The sequence below is a fragment of the Zingiber officinale genome, chromosome 6B (genome assembly GCF_018446385.1).
Source record: "Zingiber officinale cultivar Zhangliang chromosome 6B, Zo_v1.1, whole genome shotgun sequence".
Lineage (NCBI taxonomy): Eukaryota > Viridiplantae > Streptophyta > Magnoliopsida > Zingiberales > Zingiberaceae > Zingiber > Zingiber officinale.
In genome coordinates, this window is record NC_055996.1 from 121,112,937 (window position 1) to 121,134,595 (window position 21,659).

General features: G+C 35.1%; 2 protein-coding genes across 2 annotated transcripts; both read left to right on the plus strand.

Moving 5' to 3' along the window:
* Positions 1–415: 415 nt before the first annotated feature.
* On the plus strand, positions 416–1,139 carry LOC121990606 (14 kDa proline-rich protein DC2.15-like). Its single transcript, XM_042544715.1, has one exon. The coding sequence runs from the start codon at positions 469–471 to the stop codon at positions 940–942; it is 474 nt and encodes a 157-aa protein (XP_042400649.1). The 5' UTR covers positions 416–468; the 3' UTR covers positions 943–1,139.
* A 13,979-nt stretch (positions 1,140–15,118) lies between these two features.
* LOC121989295 (plasmodesmata-located protein 8-like) lies at positions 15,119–17,389 on the plus strand. The gene is made up of 3 exons (XM_042543241.1): positions 15,119–16,187; positions 16,736–16,837; positions 16,921–17,389. The coding sequence occupies exons 1-3, from the start codon at positions 15,416–15,418 to the stop codon at positions 16,923–16,925; spliced, it is 879 nt and encodes a 292-aa protein (XP_042399175.1). The 5' UTR covers positions 15,119–15,415; the 3' UTR covers positions 16,926–17,389.
* Positions 17,390–21,659: the final 4,270 nt, after the last annotated feature.

The following is a 21,659-nucleotide window of genomic DNA, read 5'->3' on the forward strand; positions in this document are numbered from 1 at the left end:
GAATGAAGTGTGATTACAAATCCTTGATTAAAAAAAAAGTTGCTCAGAGGGGGAGCGACCTCGCAATGTTTTGATCCACCGGGGCTATATATATATGGCTGTAGTATCGTAGCAGAATATGCACACTTGCATCAGCTCAAATGAACTAGATTGTTAACAGGAGCATCCAAAGCTAAATACGACGTCACCTATTAACATGTATAACAACAAGTCTGTGATGAGATGCGAGCTGATCAAGAAGAACATGCATATCCAGTTAAATACGATTTCACCTTAATTTTTTAGACATTTTTTTTTGGTTTTAAGCATTCATGTGATCATTAAATATAAAGAAAACAAAGAGGCAAATTGAAAATGTCCAAGTACGCGTACTATCTTCTTATAAATATTAATAGCCGGGTGCATTCCCCAGCACAGCATTGTAGTGTCCCTCTACTGTTGCAGCTTCACGGCTGTAGCTTGTTGCTCATGGAGTCCATGCCCTCCAAGTTGTTGGCCTCCCTCGCCCTCTTCCTCGCCACCTTAAACCTCAGTGCTGCCTGCGGTGGTGGCTGCGGTGGCGGAGGCGGAGGCGGAGGCGGCGGCGGCGGCGGCGGGGGAGGCATTGTCCCAATACTTCCTGCTCCTTCCCCGCCGAGCCCGTGCACCAGGCCTACCCCGACGCCGAGCCCCGGCAGTGGGGGCAGGTGCCCGCGCGACACGCTGAAACTGGGCGTCTGCGCCAATGTGCTGAACGGGCTGATCAACGCGACCGTGGCGGCGCCGCCGAGAGAGCCCTGCTGCCCTCTCATCGACGGCCTGGCCGACCTGGAGGTGGCGGTGTGCCTGTGCACCGCCATCAGAGCCAACATCCTCGGCATCCACCTCAACATCCCCATCGACCTCAGCCTCATCGTCAACTTCTGTGGCAGAAACATCCCCAGGGGCTTCCAGTGCAATTAATTCGATGATCACTATCGTAAACTGCATGCTAATTGAATTTAATTTTCAGCATCTACGAGCATTTAATAATTAATCTTGTCGTCCGTACGTCTTAGTCGATCGTGTTGTATCGTTGCTTAAATTTGGCATTTGGCATCATTGTTTTCGAAGCTTTCGTTTGCATCTATCTATCAATAAATGCATGGATTTCAGAGTAACATATTGTGATACAATATGAAGTTTCATTTAATCCCATAATTGTTTTACATTAAAAGTAGTAAAATCATTTGAAAAAAGCTTAATATTATTGATTACACTGTGTAAATTATAACTTTCTCATTAAAATAAACTCTTTTGATACAATAAATTAAAATATTGATAGTTTACTTAAGCTATCAAGAGCCCACAATGGTCAAGCTTAGCTAATTTAAAAATAAGTTAAAATATATTTAGGAAAATTGACCTTTTTTTAGGTATAAGGGAATCTAATTCATTGATTTTAAAAATGCAAATTGATTGCACTTGAAAATTGGCATAACATAAGTGTAAATTAATTCTATGAAAAATTTGACCATTATTAACATTTACACATCGTCTTACAAGTTGAACGTATTAGGCATCCTTGCACTTTATAAAAATTATTTTTGAATTTCATTAAATTGCGACATGATTTATAATCAACTTGCTCCTTCAAAATTAATAATTTTGAGCTCTTAAACGCCCAAAATAGAATATTATATTTTTATGTAGAATGAATTTATTTAAATAAAAAATCCAGTTGCAAATTATTCTATAATATATCTACTGCTATTTGTGAATTTTAAAAATACAAGTTGATTTGTAAGCGTCGTCTTCAAAATTAAAACTTTAACTATTATAAGCTTAATTTTAAATTCCTTAAATATAATGTTAACACTTTCTACAATCCAATTAAATGTTTAATTATTTAGTTGAAAAATCCAATAATAGGTTAATTATCTCTTTAATCTGTAAGTTGATTTGCAAATCATTTTGAGTCTTCAAAATTAAAGATGTTGATTATTATGAGCTTCTCAATGCCTTATATATATCCTACACACTCATGTATAGACAATCTGTGAAAACCTAGTGTTAGTTTTTTTAAAAACTTTTACTCCCTTTAGCCTAATTTTTTTTTTTAAAAAAATTAACACTAGGTAGGTGCTCATAGATTATTCATAAATGGATATGCATGATAACAAAACATATATATTATCAAATAAATCTTGTTAATAAGAAAATTTGACCAAAAGTTAAGATAGCTTGTAAAAGAAGTTACACCTATGATTTAAGGATATATTAAAGAGTAGTTTGATGCATGAAATTCTTATCAATATGAGATTCCGAGAAAGGATTACGACAGGTAGTCTAAATTGTTATAAAATATTATTTTTAAGATTTGATTTGAATCCGTGATTGATTAGGTCACACAATCATCTTATCCTGCCTTGTAAGATAATGTTCTGATTGAAAAAAAAAAGAATTATAGATCTCAATTAATTTGTAAATTAAGGCTGTATTTTAATAAGTTATCCAGTCTATCATTTAATTCAAATTTAGTTTGTTGCCAGGCTAGACGAGAAGAGAACAGCAGCAGAAACTTACGTTTGCCTGCCCGTGACTTGGCTTTTGCGTTTGCCTGCAAGTGTTCCATCATCCATCGTATCCATCCATCCAACCATTTCCAGGAACGGCTTTAAAATAAACAGAAAATGGTACTCGTTTGTTTGTTTGATTTTAGGTGGCAATCGCATGCAAGCTGGCTGGCAGCACTGTCAAGTCCGTGACCTTCGACTTTTTATCTCTTCGATCGATATATCTTCCGATCCATCAAAATGAAAACTAGATTAAATAAATAAATAATTAATTACTACTACAGGACGCCAAAGTATTATTGAAGTAGCACTTGTTAGATACGACTATTCTCTATCTACTACCTTTGTCGTACTGTACACAGTGGAACGTTTGGCTTCTGACAATGAAACATAAATTATTCTCTTAATTTCTTTTTCGTGCTCCAGTAGTAGTAGTAACTCTATTCTTTGTTTCCTTAATTACACGATAGCAATGTGCTCTGCTCTAATCTATTAATTCAAATCTACTATTAGAAAAATACTAATTTAGTGAGAAATTTTAACGATAAAAAATTTTCATCACCGGTTAATAACAAAATTTATGATGAAAATAACAATCATTGTAAATTAGCAACAAAATTTGTGACAAAAATAAATTTATCTTTAACTTAGCAACATAATTATTTTATCTTAAAATTTATTGTTAAGATTAAATTTGTCGTAAAATTTGTTACTAAATTGACGACGAATCCTGAATTCATCGTCAGATTGGTGACGAATCAGGAATTCGTCGCCAAATCTGATTCGTTGCCAAATTGGCAACGAATTCAAGATTAGTTGGCAATTTAAAAATTTTTCAGCCGCCTTAGAACTAGGTCGGGATCTCAAATTTAGCGACAAATTCACGATTCGACGAATTCGAGATAGTCGCTAATAGAAATGCCCAAGAAGTCGCAGATTAATCAATCGATTGCCCAATCGATTCTGGATCATTCTGTGATTCCACCGAATCCGAATAAGGCATACTAGTTGATTGTGGTAATCAATTGACCTTTTTGCGACGAATCTCGCATTCGTCCCAAAATTGACAATGAAGTCAGGATTCATCGTCAATTTTGGGACGAATTCTGAATTCTTCACCAATTTTGGGACGGATTCTAGATTCTTCACCAATTTTGGGGCGAATTCTGAATTCGTCGCCAATATTGGGACAAATTCATGGTTTGTCGCAACTCGAGATGCTTAGGAGAGTCGTAGATTGACCCCTAATCGATTGGAGAATTGATTGGTTCAAGCCAATCGATTTTGGATCATTCTGTGAATCCACATAATTCGAATAAGACATACCAATTGATTGACATTTTTACGACGAATCCGATATTTGTCGCCAAATTGGTGACGAATACTCGAATTGTTGCTAATTTGGCGACGAATCCAAGATTCATAGCCAAATTTGAGATCTCGTCTATGGCGATGATGTTTAAATTTGGTGACGAATTCGTGATTCGTCATCAATTTGGTGACAAATTTAGTATTCGTCATCAATTTGCCGACAAATCTTGAATTTGTCACCAAATCGGCGACAAATTAAAATTCATCGTAAAAATCTTATTTTAAAAACTTACCCGACCTCTCCCCAAATCTCCCTAAACCCTCCCCAACTCCCCTGATCCCCCAACTCCCCTGATCTGGCGATGACGACAATGACTTTCGTGAGTTTGGAGAGGTGTGATGGCAATGGTGATGCTAAGGCCGACCATGCTCTAAGGTTGACGGTCGATCGCTGTGGTTGTCTGCTGTGGCCATGGCCGATCATTGTGGTTGGTTGGCCATCGTTGTGGCCGATTGGCCACCGTTGTCACTGGCCGACTACTGAGGCCATTTCTATTGTGATGAATAAGTCATGGATTAATCTGTATTTCAAATTTGGATATTTATTTCTTGTGATCGGACTTGCATATATTAATATCTTGTTTGTGTACTCTTATATTTGATTATTGATTTTGTAATATTATTTATGCAGATCTCATTTTGGCATGAGCTAAGTGTCTTTGGAGACACTTTTTGTACAGATCTCACCTGTTTTAGGTATATCTACTCGTTACTCTTTGTTCACTTGTGGAAATCAAGTTAGTATCATTGTGTTTAAGATAAATAATATTTTCTAGAATGTTTTGTATTCTCTTGCTTCGTTAGGAGATAAATATTTACTGTATGGATTATATGATGAAAATAGAAAAAATGAAGAAAGAAAGGAGTTGGATGTTTAAAAGGAACATACTTGAACGTTGGAGTTTAATGGATGAGTTTAAAGTTGGGTAGGAATATTTTTTGGATTTTTCTTGTAGTAATGTTGAGTATATAGATAGGGATAAGATAAGGTGTCAGTGTACAAAATATCACAATGTTAATTTTACAGCTTGACAAAGTTAGAGAACATTTTTATAGATTTGATTTTACCCCGAATTACTATAATTAGATATGTCATGATAAATCATTCATATCCGATGAAGATCATGGACGAAACACATAAGTCTCAGTTAGCAGCGATCAGAATTATTATAATCAATTAAATCAATATCAGAGGATGGTAATTGATGTAGTGGGTTAAAATTTCATTCCCAAACCGGGTGGTGAAAGGTCTAGTTGTCCTCCAACAGATGAACAAATATTTACTATCTATACATCACCGTTAGAGAAGGTAGAAGTACTAGGTGTTGATCACACATATTTCCAATTTCAAAAAGTGGTGAGTTCTAGAACCATTATGAGTTGGTTGTGACAATCACACTAATTTATTTCTCACCACAAGGCTATTGAATGTCAAGGTAGAGTATAATGTGCCGCTGATGCGCGGGCAAATCCGCAAGTGCACAGAAGTAATGTTAAGTAATAAAAGATCGAATATAAAGGGAATGTGAATTAAGTACTAGTCAGAATGACAAAATAGGTTATTTAGACAATCTTAGGTAATTGAAGTCATGAACAAGCTAGGAAGACGAGAGAGAGAGAGAGTTAAGAGAGTTGAAAGAGAGTGAGAGAGCTGAGCACGAGAGAATTGAGGTAGAGGTAGAGAGATCAAAGAAGGTTCAGTGGTGAAGGCAATTCTAGGACTTCGGTTTCACCCAAATGAATATAAACACCTAATCTATGTTTAGTTTCCTATCCATAATGATATTTATGTAAATAGACCATCCTATGGTATTTGATGTAAACTTTTGTTGCAATAGCCTACCAATCCTAATCATCATTTACTTTCGGAAGGATCGTAACTAGTGATCGAAACCTAGGGGGACCCTGTCACTAGATCTCTCGATATCTAATTAACCACTTTTCCTACTGTATGACAATGAATTAAGTTTAATCCATTAAACTTTATGATCGCCTAGGGTTCCTCGCAACATATCAGATTGCACTTTTGTATCTGACTCTACCTCTTGATTTATATGGGTCGGGTTCTCCTTTTAATTCATCCCTAAACCCTAGTGGGATACGATTCTCGTGCTTTTGGCATCGATACCATGTTAATACGGTAGATCTAGACCATAAATATACATTTCATCAAATAAGAAACATGCAAATATATAGATTAAACGAAAACATGTTCACATATCAAAAAGGGATACTCCCTACGTCCTAGAATAAGGAGAACTACTCCATCATAATGAAAAATCAAACTAAAGACATTAATAAAAACATTCAAATAGATCAAAATAGAGAATAGAGATAGAGACATGCTTAGGGAGAAGATTCTCGGTATCTTCGGAGTGGTTCCCTTGCGCGCTGGAGGTGGACAGATCACTGAATGGATGAAGATGAGTGCTCTAAGGTTTTCCCTAGAGGGGGAAACCCTATCCCAAGGAGGAGGATAAATTCCTCTAGTCCAAGAGTGGCCAAGCAAGTATTTGCTTAATCCTTTTATACCTCTCTTCAAGTGATCAAGATCTAGAGGTTTATATGACTCCACTAAAATAGGGTTTTTGACCCTTAGACCTTGTTTTCTCAGGTTGGACCTTGAATTAAAGTTGTAGAATTTGAAATATCTACATTTTGATAGGTGGTTTGACTCCTAGCTCTAATTGAGTTGAAAGTTATGGTCCTTCAAAGTTTGGTCTGCAATTTCGGTTGAGTAGGGCAGATTTTCTAGATTTATAAGGCTCCACCAAACCTAGTTTTTTAACCATTAGATGTTATTTTCTTAGGTGGACCCTGAATCAAAGTTGTAGATCCTGAAATTATCTACATTTTCATATATGGCATGATCCATAGTTCGAACTGAGCTAAAAGTTATAATCGTTCGAGGTTCGGTCCGCAGTGCAAGCAGAAGCTGACACGGGCTGTGGTGGTCCACCATGGACACTCAAGGGAAAATGGCAGAACCCAGCACGCTCGTGCCTAGCCACATGGGCTGCCCACGTGGGAACTGTTTGGGGTCATTTTAGCACCATTTTATGCCTAATTTCACCATATGAACACGCTCGTATCATGAGACATTACTAGAGTATGTTCCTTAATTAAAACTTCATTTTGATGAGCTTTTAAATCCTTTTTCTTCGTGGATGCTTCGTGTGTTCGGTTCCTTACTCCACTCCACTTTTAATGCTCCATTTTAGTTCCAAATTCATATCCTATCAATGAAAATATGCAAAGAGTAGTTCTCTGAACAAAAAGTAACAAAAAGAAGCACACAAAGATAAAAACATGAAATATATGCATATAAACATGGGATAGGATGTGTGTCAAACTACGATAAAAAATCTATATGAAATGTACCCATCAGTCACAAGATTTGGTTTAATGATTTTGTTCAAGTTATTGGAGAGGCATTGCCATGTTATCACATACTGTCCAATGAATTTTACAATATAAAAAAACTTGTTAAAAAATTAGGTATTCTAGTGGAAAGAATTGATGTTTACAGAGATGGTTGTATACTATATTGGAGAGCTGATGAAGATGCAAATGTCTACGAAAGTAGTAGGGGACCAAAGCCAAAGCCAGTTTATATATTAAATAAAGATTAGAGATGTGTTGTCTGTGAATGGTTGAAATTATTGAAATTTTCATATGGTTATATCTCTAATCTTGGAAGAAGTGTTGATATGAAAAAAATACAAATTTATTAGTTTGAAAAGTTATGACAGTCATATATTCATGGAAAAACTCATTCCTATTTCTTTTAAGGAGCTCTTACCAAATTTTGTATGAGGTGCCATTATGAAGTTAAATATTTTTCTTAATGATATTTGTTCAACAATTTTGAAATATTCACACATGCAAATGTTAGATAAAGACATTCTAATCATTATGTGTAATTTAGAAAAGATCTTTCCACTCTCATTTTTTGATTCCATGAAATATCTTTTGGTTCACTTATCATATGAGGCCAAAGTTGGAGGTCTTATTTATTTTCGATGGATATATCGATTCGAAAGGTACATTTTACATTTTCTATAATTCGTTATGAATGTATAAAAATTGACTAATTTTATTATATATTAATATCTAATACAAGGCTAAATTGACTAACTTAAGTAAAAGGCTAAATTCAAAATTAATTAACCTAATTTACTCAATTAATCGATTTAATTGAAACTTAATTAAAAAATTCATAATTTCACACAATAGTTAGACTTAAATTTACCCAAAATCAACTTAAATTTAATTCAAAATTAAATTAAAGGCTAATTAATTCAAAATCAATTAACTAAACTTGATTAATAAAATCTAACTTAAATAATCAAATATAATTCATAAATCCAACTTAATTTAATTTAAATCTAACCCAAATAAATAATTTGAAATTTAAACTAACTAAGAAATCTTAACCTAACTAAAAATTTCAATTAAACCTAAAACTAAATTAAATTCTAAATAATATAACTAATAATTACTAATCCGATAGGAGCTAATTAATCATTCCAAAATTCATTAATTAGTTAATTAATCAAAAATCCATTTAATTAACTCTTAACTAGTTATGTTAACTAAACTAAATTGAATTCAAAATAAAAATAATTTTATCAATTAAATCTTAATTAACTTAATTATAACTTAATTAATAGTGTAAACTTAATTCATAAAACTAACTTAAGTAAAAGACTTAATTAAAAATTAGTTTAACTAATTTAATTCACTCAAGTTAATCAAACTTAATTTAAAATTTGTAAGTTATGTTAACTAAACTAAATTGAATTCAAAATAAAAATAATTTTTATCAATTAAATCTTAATTAACTTAATTATAACTTAATTAATAGTGTAAACTTAATTCATAAAACTAACTTAAGTAAAAGACTTAATTAAAAATTAGTTTAACTAATCTAATTCACTCAAGTTAATCAAACTTAATTTAAAATTTGTAATTACACTTAATGAACCCAATTTTAATTCACTTGAAACTAATTAATTCAACCTAATTATGAACTTATCCTTTAAATTTAGACTTAACTTGAAGTTTAATTTGAGTAACTTTATAACTTAAAACTTAATTAATCCACCTTAACTTAATAATTCTAATCCAAAATTAACACTAAAACCTTAATCAAGTTAAATAATCTTCATAGGAAATAACTAGTTGGATATTGCTACTTAATTTGACTAAATAAGTGAAAATTATTTTTTTTATAGTCAGCTAGTAATAAGAAATAGACATTTGAATAAGGATGCTTTAATAATAGATTATTTATGTTTCTCATTTTTAATTCTACAAGCACTTGGATTATAGGTTTGTATTTTTTTCAATATTATTACAATATTAAAATCCTAAATTGACATTTTTTCCAATCACATTTCTTTAAGTTACAAATCGTTATCAAAATTATCATTTTAGACCTAATAATCTTTGTATTCAAAATTTTTTCTTTTAAAATTATTTTATTTCAAATCCCTCTTTTGAAAATTCACTTTTAAAAATTCAATATATGTTCACATACTTTCAAAAATTCTTCATAATAGAAAATTTTCTCTATCCTCGAAAATTTGTTTTCAAAATTTATCTGTCTTAGAAAGTTTTCTCTAACTTTGAAAATTTATTTTCGAAATTTGTCTATTTTTAAAATTTTTTTCTCTATCTTCAAAACTTTTTTCAAAATTTGTCTATTTTGAAACTATTATTCAAAATTTATTTATGTTTTGAAAAAGTTGTTAAAACTTTTATTCTTTCTCTAATAAATGTTTTATATGTGATATATGTCGAAACAGGAGAAAAAGTTAAAAGTTAAATTATGTTTTCAAAAACAAGAATATACTTTTAAAAATAAATATGCTTTCAAACTTGCATTAAAACATCATTTCGGGGGAGAGTTTTAGTTAAAGGGGAACATTTTTTTTTTTTTGTAAACTTCGAATTTTGAAAATCTTTTACATGTTTTTCAACTCGTTAAAATGTTTTCTTTACATGTTAACTTGTTAAATTTTTATTTAATGTGTTATGTTTTTCTTAACTTTGAATTACATTACTATAAATAAAAAGGAAGAGATTATTGATGTTAGAAGCACCAAATAATCAAATCTATATTTTCATAATTCATAGAGGTTTAAAATTAAGGGTTATTATGATATAATGAGGTTGACTAGATGTAGGTAGCTTAACCAGAAAGTCCTAGTGATACTAGTCAAAGGAAAGTCTTAGTGATACTAGGCAAGACAAAAGTCCTATCCTAGTAGGTCAAGTTGACTAAATACTAGGCAAGGGAAAGAAAGCCCTAATAGGTCAACTAGACCGGATACTAGGCAGAAGTCTTGGTAGATTAAAGGCACTAGGCGGGAAGTCTAGACGAATCTAGAAGACCGAACGTCCAGCAGGTTGATGGGTATGGAGGACTGAAAATTGGAGGAAGTCTTAGGAGTCAGAGGATCGGATGTCGAGCATGTAGTCCAAATAGGTCTAGAAGACTAGATGTTTGGCAAGTCAGGTAATCTCTCTTAAGAGAAGTGTGTGATGATACATTCCCGAAAAGGGAGCAGTGGACGTCGGTCTGACTAGGGTTTCATTGGAAATCCAAAAGTGAAGATCAGACAGTAGTCATACTGTTAAACTGTTTTCAACTTAAATATTATATTATTATTGTTTGTGCTAATTTTGTGATGCATGATTTGAAATCTAACATTAACTGGAGTTGTGGTCATCTATGCGACCAAATGGATTCCAGGTGCTTGGAAGTCTAGGCGACCAAATGGAATCCAAGAGCTTGGAAATGTCGAAACTCAGTCCTACGTCTTGATGAGGTGGCACACCCTAGTTGGGAGGCACACATTATCTTCCAAGCGCCTAGGAGAGATCCAGGCGCCTGGGAAGGGATAACATCGAGGCGGATAGAGCTTCGATCAGGTGGTGTCATGTCAGTAGTCTAGGAGCCTAGAAGGAATCTAAGCACCTGGAGTTGGATAACTCTTGCTGGAGGTGCTTGGACATGCATCCAGGCACCTGGAATACCTTATAAAAGAAACCTTCGACCAGCAACTCAGTACATCATCTTCTATGCTCAAATGACTCTTGTGTTGCTCCAATTTTCTGTTACAACGCTGAAATATTACTCCAACGAACGCACTCAAAGGTAGATCCGCTACCTTAGCGGCTCCCCTAGTGCCGGCCCCACGGATATGGAGGGAGGTTCATGCAGGTACACAGGTCATAGGTGCATGGCAGGATAAATCCCAAGTCGTCAGTTCCTGAGAATCGACCTCTGGCCATTACGCCAAAGATACCATGCGCCCACCGTCTGCGCTATGCCCTGGGGCAAAAAAAAAAAAAAAAAAAAAAAAAAGAAATGGTGAAAAAATTATTTTGGCACAAACCAACGACGAACGCACTCAAGTTTTGTCTTTTAATCGTCGGTATTCTCTTTGTATTATTCTCATCTTGTCGTGCTTTACTATCTAAGGATGGTAAAAGTGTTACCATTCCTTATCATTTGTAAAAGACAAGTCTTCGTCTCTGAATTGCTATTGGAAAAAGAAGATAATTATTGGATTGTTAATCGAAAATGATTAATGATCATGTACCTTGTACTAGCACCCGTTAGACTGTAAACTAAGAAAAAAAGAAACCATGTCTTTATTGTGCTTATTCTTTATTCCGCTATGTATTTTTTTAAAAATCATGAAAAAAATGGCATGCGTTATTCACTCCTCTCTCGTGTTTTCTCTCGATCCAACGGGTTAAGCAAAACATGTATGTCTCCTTTCAATCTAACTCACATAATTAATCATGCATAAGACATATTAAAATAAAACAAATAGGAAGACCATGTTGGATAAATAATCTGTTGTCGGAGATTTAGGGGATTTAGCTGAATTTAAAATTACACAGAATTTAAATTCAACTTACAATAGAGATGACCTGAACGGATAATCTCAGGCTGCCAGCAGGGGTTAGTTTCTGCCAGGTGATGAAGACAGTCTGCACAATGTTGACAAAGTGGGCTGCTCGACTAAGCAGCACGAGCGGGCGCAGCGGATCAGATAGGCCGACCGAGCAGCACGATCGAGAGGCAGAAAGAGGTTGACCGCGCAAAGTAGTCGTCCGATTAAAGAGACCAACCGTGTAGTACGGTCGGACGGGTAGTAAGGCCGACCGAGCGAGCTGACCGAGGGATTCGCCCTACCTCCGGCAGTGCTTCGAGGTTTACTCGGGTCGTCTGTTTCCCAGGATACAACGGTTGACCGTGATTCCACCAAACACTATTGGTCATGACGAATTGAGTAACACCCGACTTCTATCATGGGCAGAGGATGAGGGAATGAAGGTGGAGAGGTTCTGCTTGTGTTCCTGTATGTCTTATGCATGTGATCGTAGTCTCCTTATATAGGAGCTCAGATTAACGACACTGCTTTACTCATTATCGCTCGACCGTTTTGATTTTTGATTGTTTCACTTGGGCAAATTTTGCTTCGACCGATTCGACATTCAGCGTGCACAGGTCGTGCCCGCACACGAGTCAACATGGTTCAGTGCAAATCCGAGCCCTGGATTTACACCCCCCTATGTACCCACGCGTGAGAGAGAGTCTCTCCCCATGCATTTGTTCACATCCTCAATGCATGTGAATCAATATAAACCAACTAATATGTCATGAAACTCCCAATATGAGATTAAAGTCTCATTCACAATAAAGTCTTTTTCCTTTTTTACCTTTTCTCCATTCACATCACTTATATCCAATAAACCAACCTTAAAAATGAACTTTCCGTTAGACCCTTGTTTGATTTAGATTCATGACTCAATCTAGAAGTGTACAATGGGTCGGGTCACCAATGATCTAGCTCATCCCTACACAACCTAGGTCGTCATGCTTTGCACAACACGAGAACAACTGTGTCGTGCTGGTCTCGATCGGCCTAACCTGTGCCATCGGTCAGGCTGTGTGGAGGTGGCTTGACCCATGTGTTAGCTTGTGACGTAGCACCAACTTCAAACTGTCAAATCACACATGAACTATAAACTAAATTGATGAATCAAAGAAGGAAACAACCTCAACTCTCACACAAAGAAGTCAATTTGAAAATTATAAATTTAAAAATGATTAAAATACCATACTCTGAACTTCTTTTATAAATTTAACTTAACAGTAAATATATGAAAATAAATATTCTAGATAAAAAATTACTAATCTTAATAAGAATTATAATTATTCCTTATTTATTACTAAAATAGAAAATATTAATTATCAAATAAAAAAAATTAAATATCTAATTTATTATATCTGCCAATCTTGAGTATTTTTAATTTTTTTTATTTATTATAGATGCACAAATCTTAAATATTTTCTATTCTGGAAGACTTTTATTTTTTTTTCTTTTATTATGGATGATCCAATCTCAAATTTAACTTTAATTTATTTTATTTTAAATTATTTTCTTTTCTATGATATTTATTGTTTATCCACATTATTCTTTTTCTTATTTGATGGCTGATGAAAAATTTCTGTGGATCATCCACACTAATAGTCAATAATATTAATGGATTTATCAATTATTTGTATTAAACTTTTCTATTGAGAAAAACTTCAATAGAAAAACTTGACTCTTAACAAGTTGTCAACTTCTTCTAAATTTTGATTTCCCAATACGAGGAACATTTTTATTAAAGTTTCTTCATCATTTTTATTCTTTGAACATCCCTTCGAATGAAAAAAAAAATTGATGCATTTCATTTCTCATTTTACACTTTTACTTTAAAATATTAATTTTTGATTGTCCTTTCTAAAGAAAATATTTGAGTTTTTATATGACAAGAACAATATTCATGACTTCGTTTAAATCATGCGGCGCAAAGACAATAATGATGAGATTGATTCTACTAAGATTTTTAGAAACTAATTTAGATCATGAAATAATTTTAAAAATACTTTTAGAAAACTTATAAAATTATTAGAAGATTTGTAACCTTTTAATATCAATCTAATATATTATTTTAATAAGCCCCAAGTGATATTCAGATTGTCACCCAGGTATCTACGGTTCGAAACCTAACTACAATATATTTATAGGAATTTTTCCTCCAAATGAAGGGGTGTAACCAAAGGATGCGGGCTTCTAGGCTGGTCGTTATGTGTGCTTCCCGATTTACCCTGATGGCCAGTGGAAAACTTCCGTAGGACTGGACCGGTCACCCAGAGATAGTCAATGAAACTAATTAGGATTATTATTATTATTTTTTTAATAAGCTACAGTGATACTTAGGGGAATAAATAATAGGATAAATATTTTGAAGGTAAGTTGTGTTTCAAATTTATCCAATAGATGAATTATTGAGTCTGAACTCTGAACACTTGAATTATAAAATTTTAAAATATTATCTAATATTATTAATTGGGGACACACTATCATAGTACGTGGCTGATGATGTAGAAAAAAAAAAATCCTGTCAGCCAATTAACAATCAATGAACTTGTAATAAATATATAAGTTTGTTACAAACTTGTCACGCAATATTTACAATAATTTGCGAGGGCATGCACTTGGTGTGGGAGTTGCGAGGATGATGCGAGGTGGTTATTGCGACCTGCTTCTAATAAAAGACAGTGTCCAGGCGTATGGGAGTTCGTTGTAGTAGTTGGGGAAGTTAGGGTTGTTATGATTTTCTAGGGAATTTGATTTTGTTGTATGTGCATTTGAGACGGGTTTGAACCAGAATCTAATGAATGAGTAGATATTTGAAATTGGCCCGGCTCTATAATTTAGGCTTAATTTGATAGAAGGTGATCAGTTTTAGATTTGAGTTTCTATTTTTTTTTTTTTTTTAACATATTGTTCAAGATTTATCCTCTCAATGTACACTGACGTCTAGGCATTCAAGTGGGAGCCCTTGCGCGCCACTGTCCAATAACTGCTTTGCGAATATGCTGACCACAAGCAACCATGAAACCGATGCGCGAGTATAAGCTATGAAACCAAAGACATGAATGCTGTTGTCATAATTTGTTAACCTGCTAATACCTGCACAGGATGAAATCATAGTCATGATTTTGTTTCTTCTACGTACCATGATGCTTTCTATGCAGGAGAGCAGCTGCGGCTTGGACCATTGACTGGTACTTGTGGCCGAGTTTAAAGCCATGTCCCGCAGGCCAAATTAAAACAGACGACTCTTCTTTTGCCAAAGAGGCCTTGTACTTGCCTGGCCATGCCCTGCCTCTCCCTCAGAGAATGTAAATCAGGAAGGAATATTGGTTATGGGTGCGATAATTACTCAGGGCTTAGGCAAGGAGCATGGGCACTCCCATACGGGAGTGCTCGAGTATCAAAAAAGCTAGAAGATAAAGAATCTCGTTGCCAAAAGATGAACCACTCTTTATCTTTAATTTGGAACAGGGGCAGGAATGCACTGGGTGGCCACCCCGGCCTAGACCTGGAGGGAATTAATTTAAAAGAGAAATTCCGGCACCACCTTAAAAGGAGATGGCTAAAGAATCCATCTTCTCACTCAGCTCTTTCATTTCCCCTCTCACTTCAATTCGCGCAAACAAGCTAGCTTCAGTCATGTTACTGAACTGGCTGCTATTGCTCTCCTTCTTCCACTTGGCCAGAGCTGCGTCCTTTATCTACGTCGGCTGCTCGCCGTCCAAGTACGACGCCAACTCCCCGTTCCAGGCAAACCTCAACTCGCTCCTCAATTCGATAGTCTCTGGCGCCGCGCAGTCCTCCTACAACAGCTTCAAGTCAGGCGACAACGCCGGCAGCAGCGCGTCCTCCGCCTCGGGTCTGTACCAATGCCGGAACGACCTGAGCGCCGACGACTGCTCGGCGTGCGTGCAGAGCGCGGTGGGGCAGCTCAACCTGGTGTGCGCCGACTCCTACGCGGCCTCGCTGCAGCTGGACGGCTGCTTCGTGAGGTACAGCAACGAGGACTTCCTGGGGAAGCCGGACACCACCATGGTGTACCGCAAGTGCAGCGCCAGCTCTAGCAACGACGGGGAGTTCTTCCGGCGGCGGGACGACGTGCTGGCGGACCTGCAGAACGGGGTGAGCTACCGGGTGAGCAGCTCCGGCACGGTGCAGGGCTACGTCCAGTGCCTGGGCGACATCAACGCCGCCGACTGCTCCGCCTGCCTTCAGCAGGCGGTAGGGCAGCTCAAGAACGCCTGCGGGTCGGCGCTTGCGGCCGACGTCTATCTAGCGCAGTGCTATGCTAGGTACTGGGCTTCCGGCCATTACTTCCGGTCATCGGCAGGTCTGTAGTTCTACTCCTCTGTTTTGTTTTCTCTGCGTTTTAGATGCGATCGAGTTACAGACACTACTAATCCTTTTCCTTTTTTTTTTCTTTTTAAAATTAAGTTGGAATACAATGCAATTAGATATTATGTGGTGGTCTTAATATCCAAATTTCAAAAGTAAATTATGTTTTTATAGAGAATAAAAGGAACCCTTCCAGTTGAGGTTGGTGTTAAGAACCAAGAACTGTTATGGCGAATCAGAATAAGTTTTAATATATCAAGACTGAGAAAAGTTTCGTGTCAGAAAGGGAATAGTGTTCGAAATAAAAAGGTAGATGGAATAGGCACCATCATATTCCATTCCAAAATCCAACAACCCACCATTTTGATTAAAGTAGCTTTGGACAGAATGTAGCTTTTAATCAAAGTTAATAATATTATCTTACTCCGGGTCGAATTCCAAGTCCATTACACATTTAACAAATGCCATTCACCATCAAGCATTAATGTTCCTCCTGAAAAACTATAAAAAAGAAACTGATGTATCTTGTGAGTGGATATGTAGATTATTCAGAAGATGATATTGGAAAGACGGTGGCAATAATTGTGGGCATCTTGGCGGGTCTGGCCCTCATTGTGGTCTTCCTCTCCTTTCTCAGAAGGACATGCAAGTTTCCAATCTCCATTTTTCCATATGTTATTCTCTCGAATGATCATGTCTAGCTAACTACTGGAATATATGCTTCGCAGGCTAGCCACTATCTGACGCTTCTCCACTGAGAGTTTATATATGCTCATAAATATTCCTTGCCGGGAGGGAAGCTAGCCCCCCTTTTTCTGCTGCAGATACGGCCCAGTGGATGAGTAGTGCAGCAGCTGACAAAACGGACGGAGGGGAAAGGAAAGAGTGCTTCAAACTATTTGCTTGTCTCATATGTTTGGAGAATTTGTCGCAAAGTGATGTTCAGAGTGAACGATACCACAACTCGTCTAAGTCATCAACACAGGAAAAAGAAAAAGGATGTAGCATGTGAAATCAGAAACAATGAGTACTGTACGACTCACAGGATCGGATGCATGCCTTTTTTTTCACTTCGCCTCATTATAATTTCTCATGCGACTTATATCTCACCTTTAGTTGTGATTGTTGCGACATTAGTTTCTCTTGGGGTGTCCTATAGATATGCTTATTATATGTTTATCTCTAGGAGTTCAAAAAGTAAAGGGTTTTGATTGATTGTATCACCGATCAAGAATAGATTACCAGAATTGGAAGTCGTTTATATTCATAGCCTAAGTATCTTATTAGGAGAAAGAAAGGAAAGAGAAGCTAGCAGTAGTTACATGGATTATGTTATCATGTGTCTTTAACTTTATGAGTCAAGGTGAAAATTCTCAAGAAAAGGTCAAATTTAATAATAAAAATACACTTTTTCTTCAAATGAACTCAAATAGAAATCCACATTTTAAAAAAAAAAAAATCAATCTAACCGGTATCTTTTGATGTCTTTAAACATCAAAAGCTTCAAACTCGAGCCCTTTACATGCCATGCTCTTTATGGTTTAGTTGATAGTATAACTTTGTCAATAGGCCCTTAGTGCTTCTTTAGTTAAAACAAATTGTACTTGCTTTGTTGTTTTAGAAGAAATCTAATTGGAAAACTTGTAAATATATTTTGATTATTGTTGTGTAAATTCACTTTAACTCTCAAACTTCTAGCTAGATAAGTCCTCAGGGTCTGTTGTGTAAATTCACTTGACACTGGGGTTTCGAAGGTTTTTGTTCATTCCCACTGAAACTTCAAGTTCATAGATACATCTTAAATGTCAATTGCTAAATGAAAAAGAAAATTAAGTGGATAAGTTATTAATGTTGAAATAATAAACTTAATTTTTTGTGTATATGAATAAACAATATTTATTCATTAACTCTAGAGTATATTTCTAGAACATATTCCATTACACCAAATATAGGTATTAATAGTGTGTAATTATTCTATCCGCAATATGCATCGCATGTTGTATAAATATAAGCTATTAAAAGTTATAAGATATTAACAGCACACACCGCGCGTTGCAATTAACAACATTTGTAGTGCGCATTGTGCGCTATAGTTAACAATATTCACAGTACGCACCGTGTGATGTAGTTGCAGCATTCACAACTCGCAGTGTGCACTGTAGTTAACATACCATACAATTATCATAAATATTTATTAAAATATATAATCTAAATTTAAAATTTAAATATCATCACGTTTCAAATATCACTTAAAATAGAAATAAAAATTATAAAGGACAATCAAAATGTGAATACATAATTTTTATTTAGTCATGAAAAGGTAAGTGTCTCTTAAAGAGTTATTTGTAATATTTGTCTCTTAAAGAGTTTCTTTGTATGTATAAATATATCCTTGTACTTGACATTTTGAATAAATTAATAAGATTAAGAAACAAGTGTTATTGAATTCTCCTTCATTTTCTTCCTTTCTATAAAGACCCTCATCTTCATTATCTCCAACAAAGTGGTATCAAAGTCAAGTTGAAGTGCTCAAATGATGGCCAACAATGGAGGGTTTTTTTTTTTTTTTTCAATTTCCTCATCTCACAAAGGAGAATTATGAGACATGGCGTCTAAGGACGAAAGCCTTGCTTAGTTCTCAAGATGTATGAAATATTGTAGAGAAAGGATATGAGAAGCCTCAAAATGAAGATAACTACCTCAAGTAGAGAATGATTCTTTGTCAAAAACAAAGAAGGATTAACAAGCCCTCACTCTCATCCATCAATGTTTGGATGATTTCATGTTCAAGAAGATGGTCGATGCTACTACTTCAAAAGAAGCTTGGGAGACAATGACAAAGACTCTACAAGGTGTTGACAAAGTAAAGAAGGTAAAAATTCAATCACTAAGGCATGCTTTTGTAGCATTGATTAAAGAGTTTGAATCCATCATTGTTCATGGGGGAAGGAAATTGTCAATCAATTGAAGAGAAATGGAGACAAAATAGAAGATGTATGAATAGTGGAAAAGGCGCTTCATTCTTTAATTTCTAAATTTGATTATATTGTGTGTCGTTGAAGAAACAAAAGATTTATATTCAATGACTATTAAAGAATTGGAGAGCTCGTCACAAACCCATGAAGAAAAGATGAAGAGAAGACAAGAAGAACCATTGGAGCAAGTTCTCAAAACCAAGACTACATTAAAGAATGATGAAAGAGGAAACAACTATTTTAGAGGTCGTGGACGAGGAAGAGACTGTGGACGAGAAAGAGGACATGGACATAGCCATGGCCAAAATGAACCAAGTGGGGGGAAAAGAAACAACTTTAGTCAAGAAGAAAGAAGTCAATCATCACCTAAATACTATGGAAGAGCAAGAGGAAAAGGGCAAGACAATTATCCAACTTCAAATGAAAGAAGGTATGACAAGTCTAAAGTTGAATGTTACAGTTGCCATAAAATGAGTCATTATGATTGCAAATGTGTGGGTACAAAGATAAATTTGTAGAGCTTGATGAGAAAGTGAAAATCATTGTTTACTTTGGAGACTCCTCAAAAATCCATATTGAATGGTAAGGTACAATTCTCGTATCTTTAAAAGAGGGTAGTCATAAAATAATATCGGATATTTACTTTGTGCTAAATTAAGGAGTAACATTATAAGCTTAGGTTAGATACTTGAAAGAGATTGTGAGATTCTTATGACTAATAACTATCTTTGGCTTATAGATCAAAATGCTAATCTGCTTGCTAAGGTTGTTATGTCAAAGAACATGATGTTACTTTGAATATTAAAATAATTGAAGCAAAGTGTTTAAAGGCTAATGTGCATGATGAAGCATGACAATGGCACATTCGATTAGGTCATTTGAACTTCGAAGCATTGAAGGTTATGGGAGAAAAGAAGTTAGTGAAAGGAATGCTTCTGATCAACCATCCAAATCATTTATGTGAAGCATGTCTTTTTAGTAAACATGCTAGGAAGAGTTTTTCAAAAGAAGCAACATTCAGAGCAACAAAACCACTTGAACATGTGCATACAGATGTTTGTGGATCGATCAATCCTTTGTCACTTGGTAAGAATAGATATTTTTAACTCTTTATTGATGATTTAGCAACAAAAAACTTGGGTTATTTTCTTAAGCAAAAATTAAAAGCTTTTAGTGCTTTCAAAACTTTCAAGATCCTTATTAAAAAAGCAAGTGAATATAATATCAAAACTTTGAGGTCTTATCGAGGAGGTGAATTCACTTCAATGGAGTTCGATGAATTTTGTGAAACTTATGTAGTCTGACTTACTTTGACAGTTCCTAGATCAGCACAACAAAATGGAGTAGCTGAGAGGAATGAATAGAACCATCCTGTGTTAAAAGCCAAAAACATGCCAAAGGAGTTTTGAGTTGTAGCTATTTCTTGTGCAATTTACTTGTCTAGTTGCTCTCCAACATTGAACATTAAAGATCAAATTCTTCAAAAAACATGGAATGGAAGAAAGCCTAATGTCAAACATTTATGAGTTTTTGGAAGCATTGCAACAAGAGATGTCACAACTTGATGATAGAAGTGTTAAATATGCATTTATTGGATATAATTTACATTCCAAAGGCAACAAGTTATAAAACCCAAGCATTGACAAAGTGGTTATAAGTCGAGAAATTGAATTTAGCACAACAAAATGGAGTAGCTGAGAGGAAGAATAGAACCATCCTGTGTTAAAAGCCAAAAACATGCCAAAGGAGTTTTGAGTTGTAGCTATTTCTTGTGCAATTTACTTGTCTAATTGCTCTCCAACATTGAACATTAAAGATCAAATTCTTCAAAAAGCATGGAATGGAAGAAAGCCTAATGTCAAACATTTATGAGTTTTTGGAAGCATTGCAACGAGAGATGTCACAACTTGATGATAGAAGTGTTAAATATGCATTTATTGGATATAATTTACATTCCAAAGGCAACAAGTTATAAAACCTAAGCATTGACAAAGTGGTTATAAGTCGAGATATTGAATTTATTGAAGAAGCATCTTGGAATTGGGAAGTTCAAGAAGAAAAAACTTATAATTCTCTTCCATACTTCAGAGAAGAAGAAGAGGATACTATAGTGTGAATACAAAATACTACTCGACTGAAGGATTGAGAAAGTACGATAGAGGAGGGGATGAATATCACTTTTTTCAAAAACTCTTTTCTTTTTAACGTTTAAACCAAAGTAGTGCAGCGGAAAATAAAGAACACAATTCGGTTACTTGGTTCAAAGCCTAGATTGACTCCTACTCCAAGATTCGCGATCCTTGATCGCACCGTTGGGCAATTTACTAAAATCCTTCTTTCTGAAACCTTCAGATAGAAGTAATTCGTAACCTTCAGATAGAAGTAATTCGTACAATAAAATGTGTAAGATAGTAACAATCTACTATCTTATTTGAAATTAAGTACAAAGCAAGCTAAATAAAAATATACTAACACTAGATGTAGTATGAAGC

What these genes read in the sequence shown, in the direction of transcription:
- LOC121990606 (XM_042544715.1), top strand. Translation starts at nt 469, where the DNA reads ATGGAGTCCATGCCCTCCAAGTTGTTGGCCTCCCTCGCCCTCTTCCTC.
- LOC121989295 (XM_042543241.1), top strand. Translation starts at nt 15,416, where the DNA reads ATGGCTAAAGAATCCATCTTCTCACTCAGCTCTTTCATTTCCCCTCTC. An exon ending in TTACTTCCGGTCATCGGCAG is followed by an intron (nt 16,188 to 16,735) that starts GTCTGTAGTTCT and finishes GTGGATATGTAG; the next exon opens with ATTATTCAGAAGATGATATT.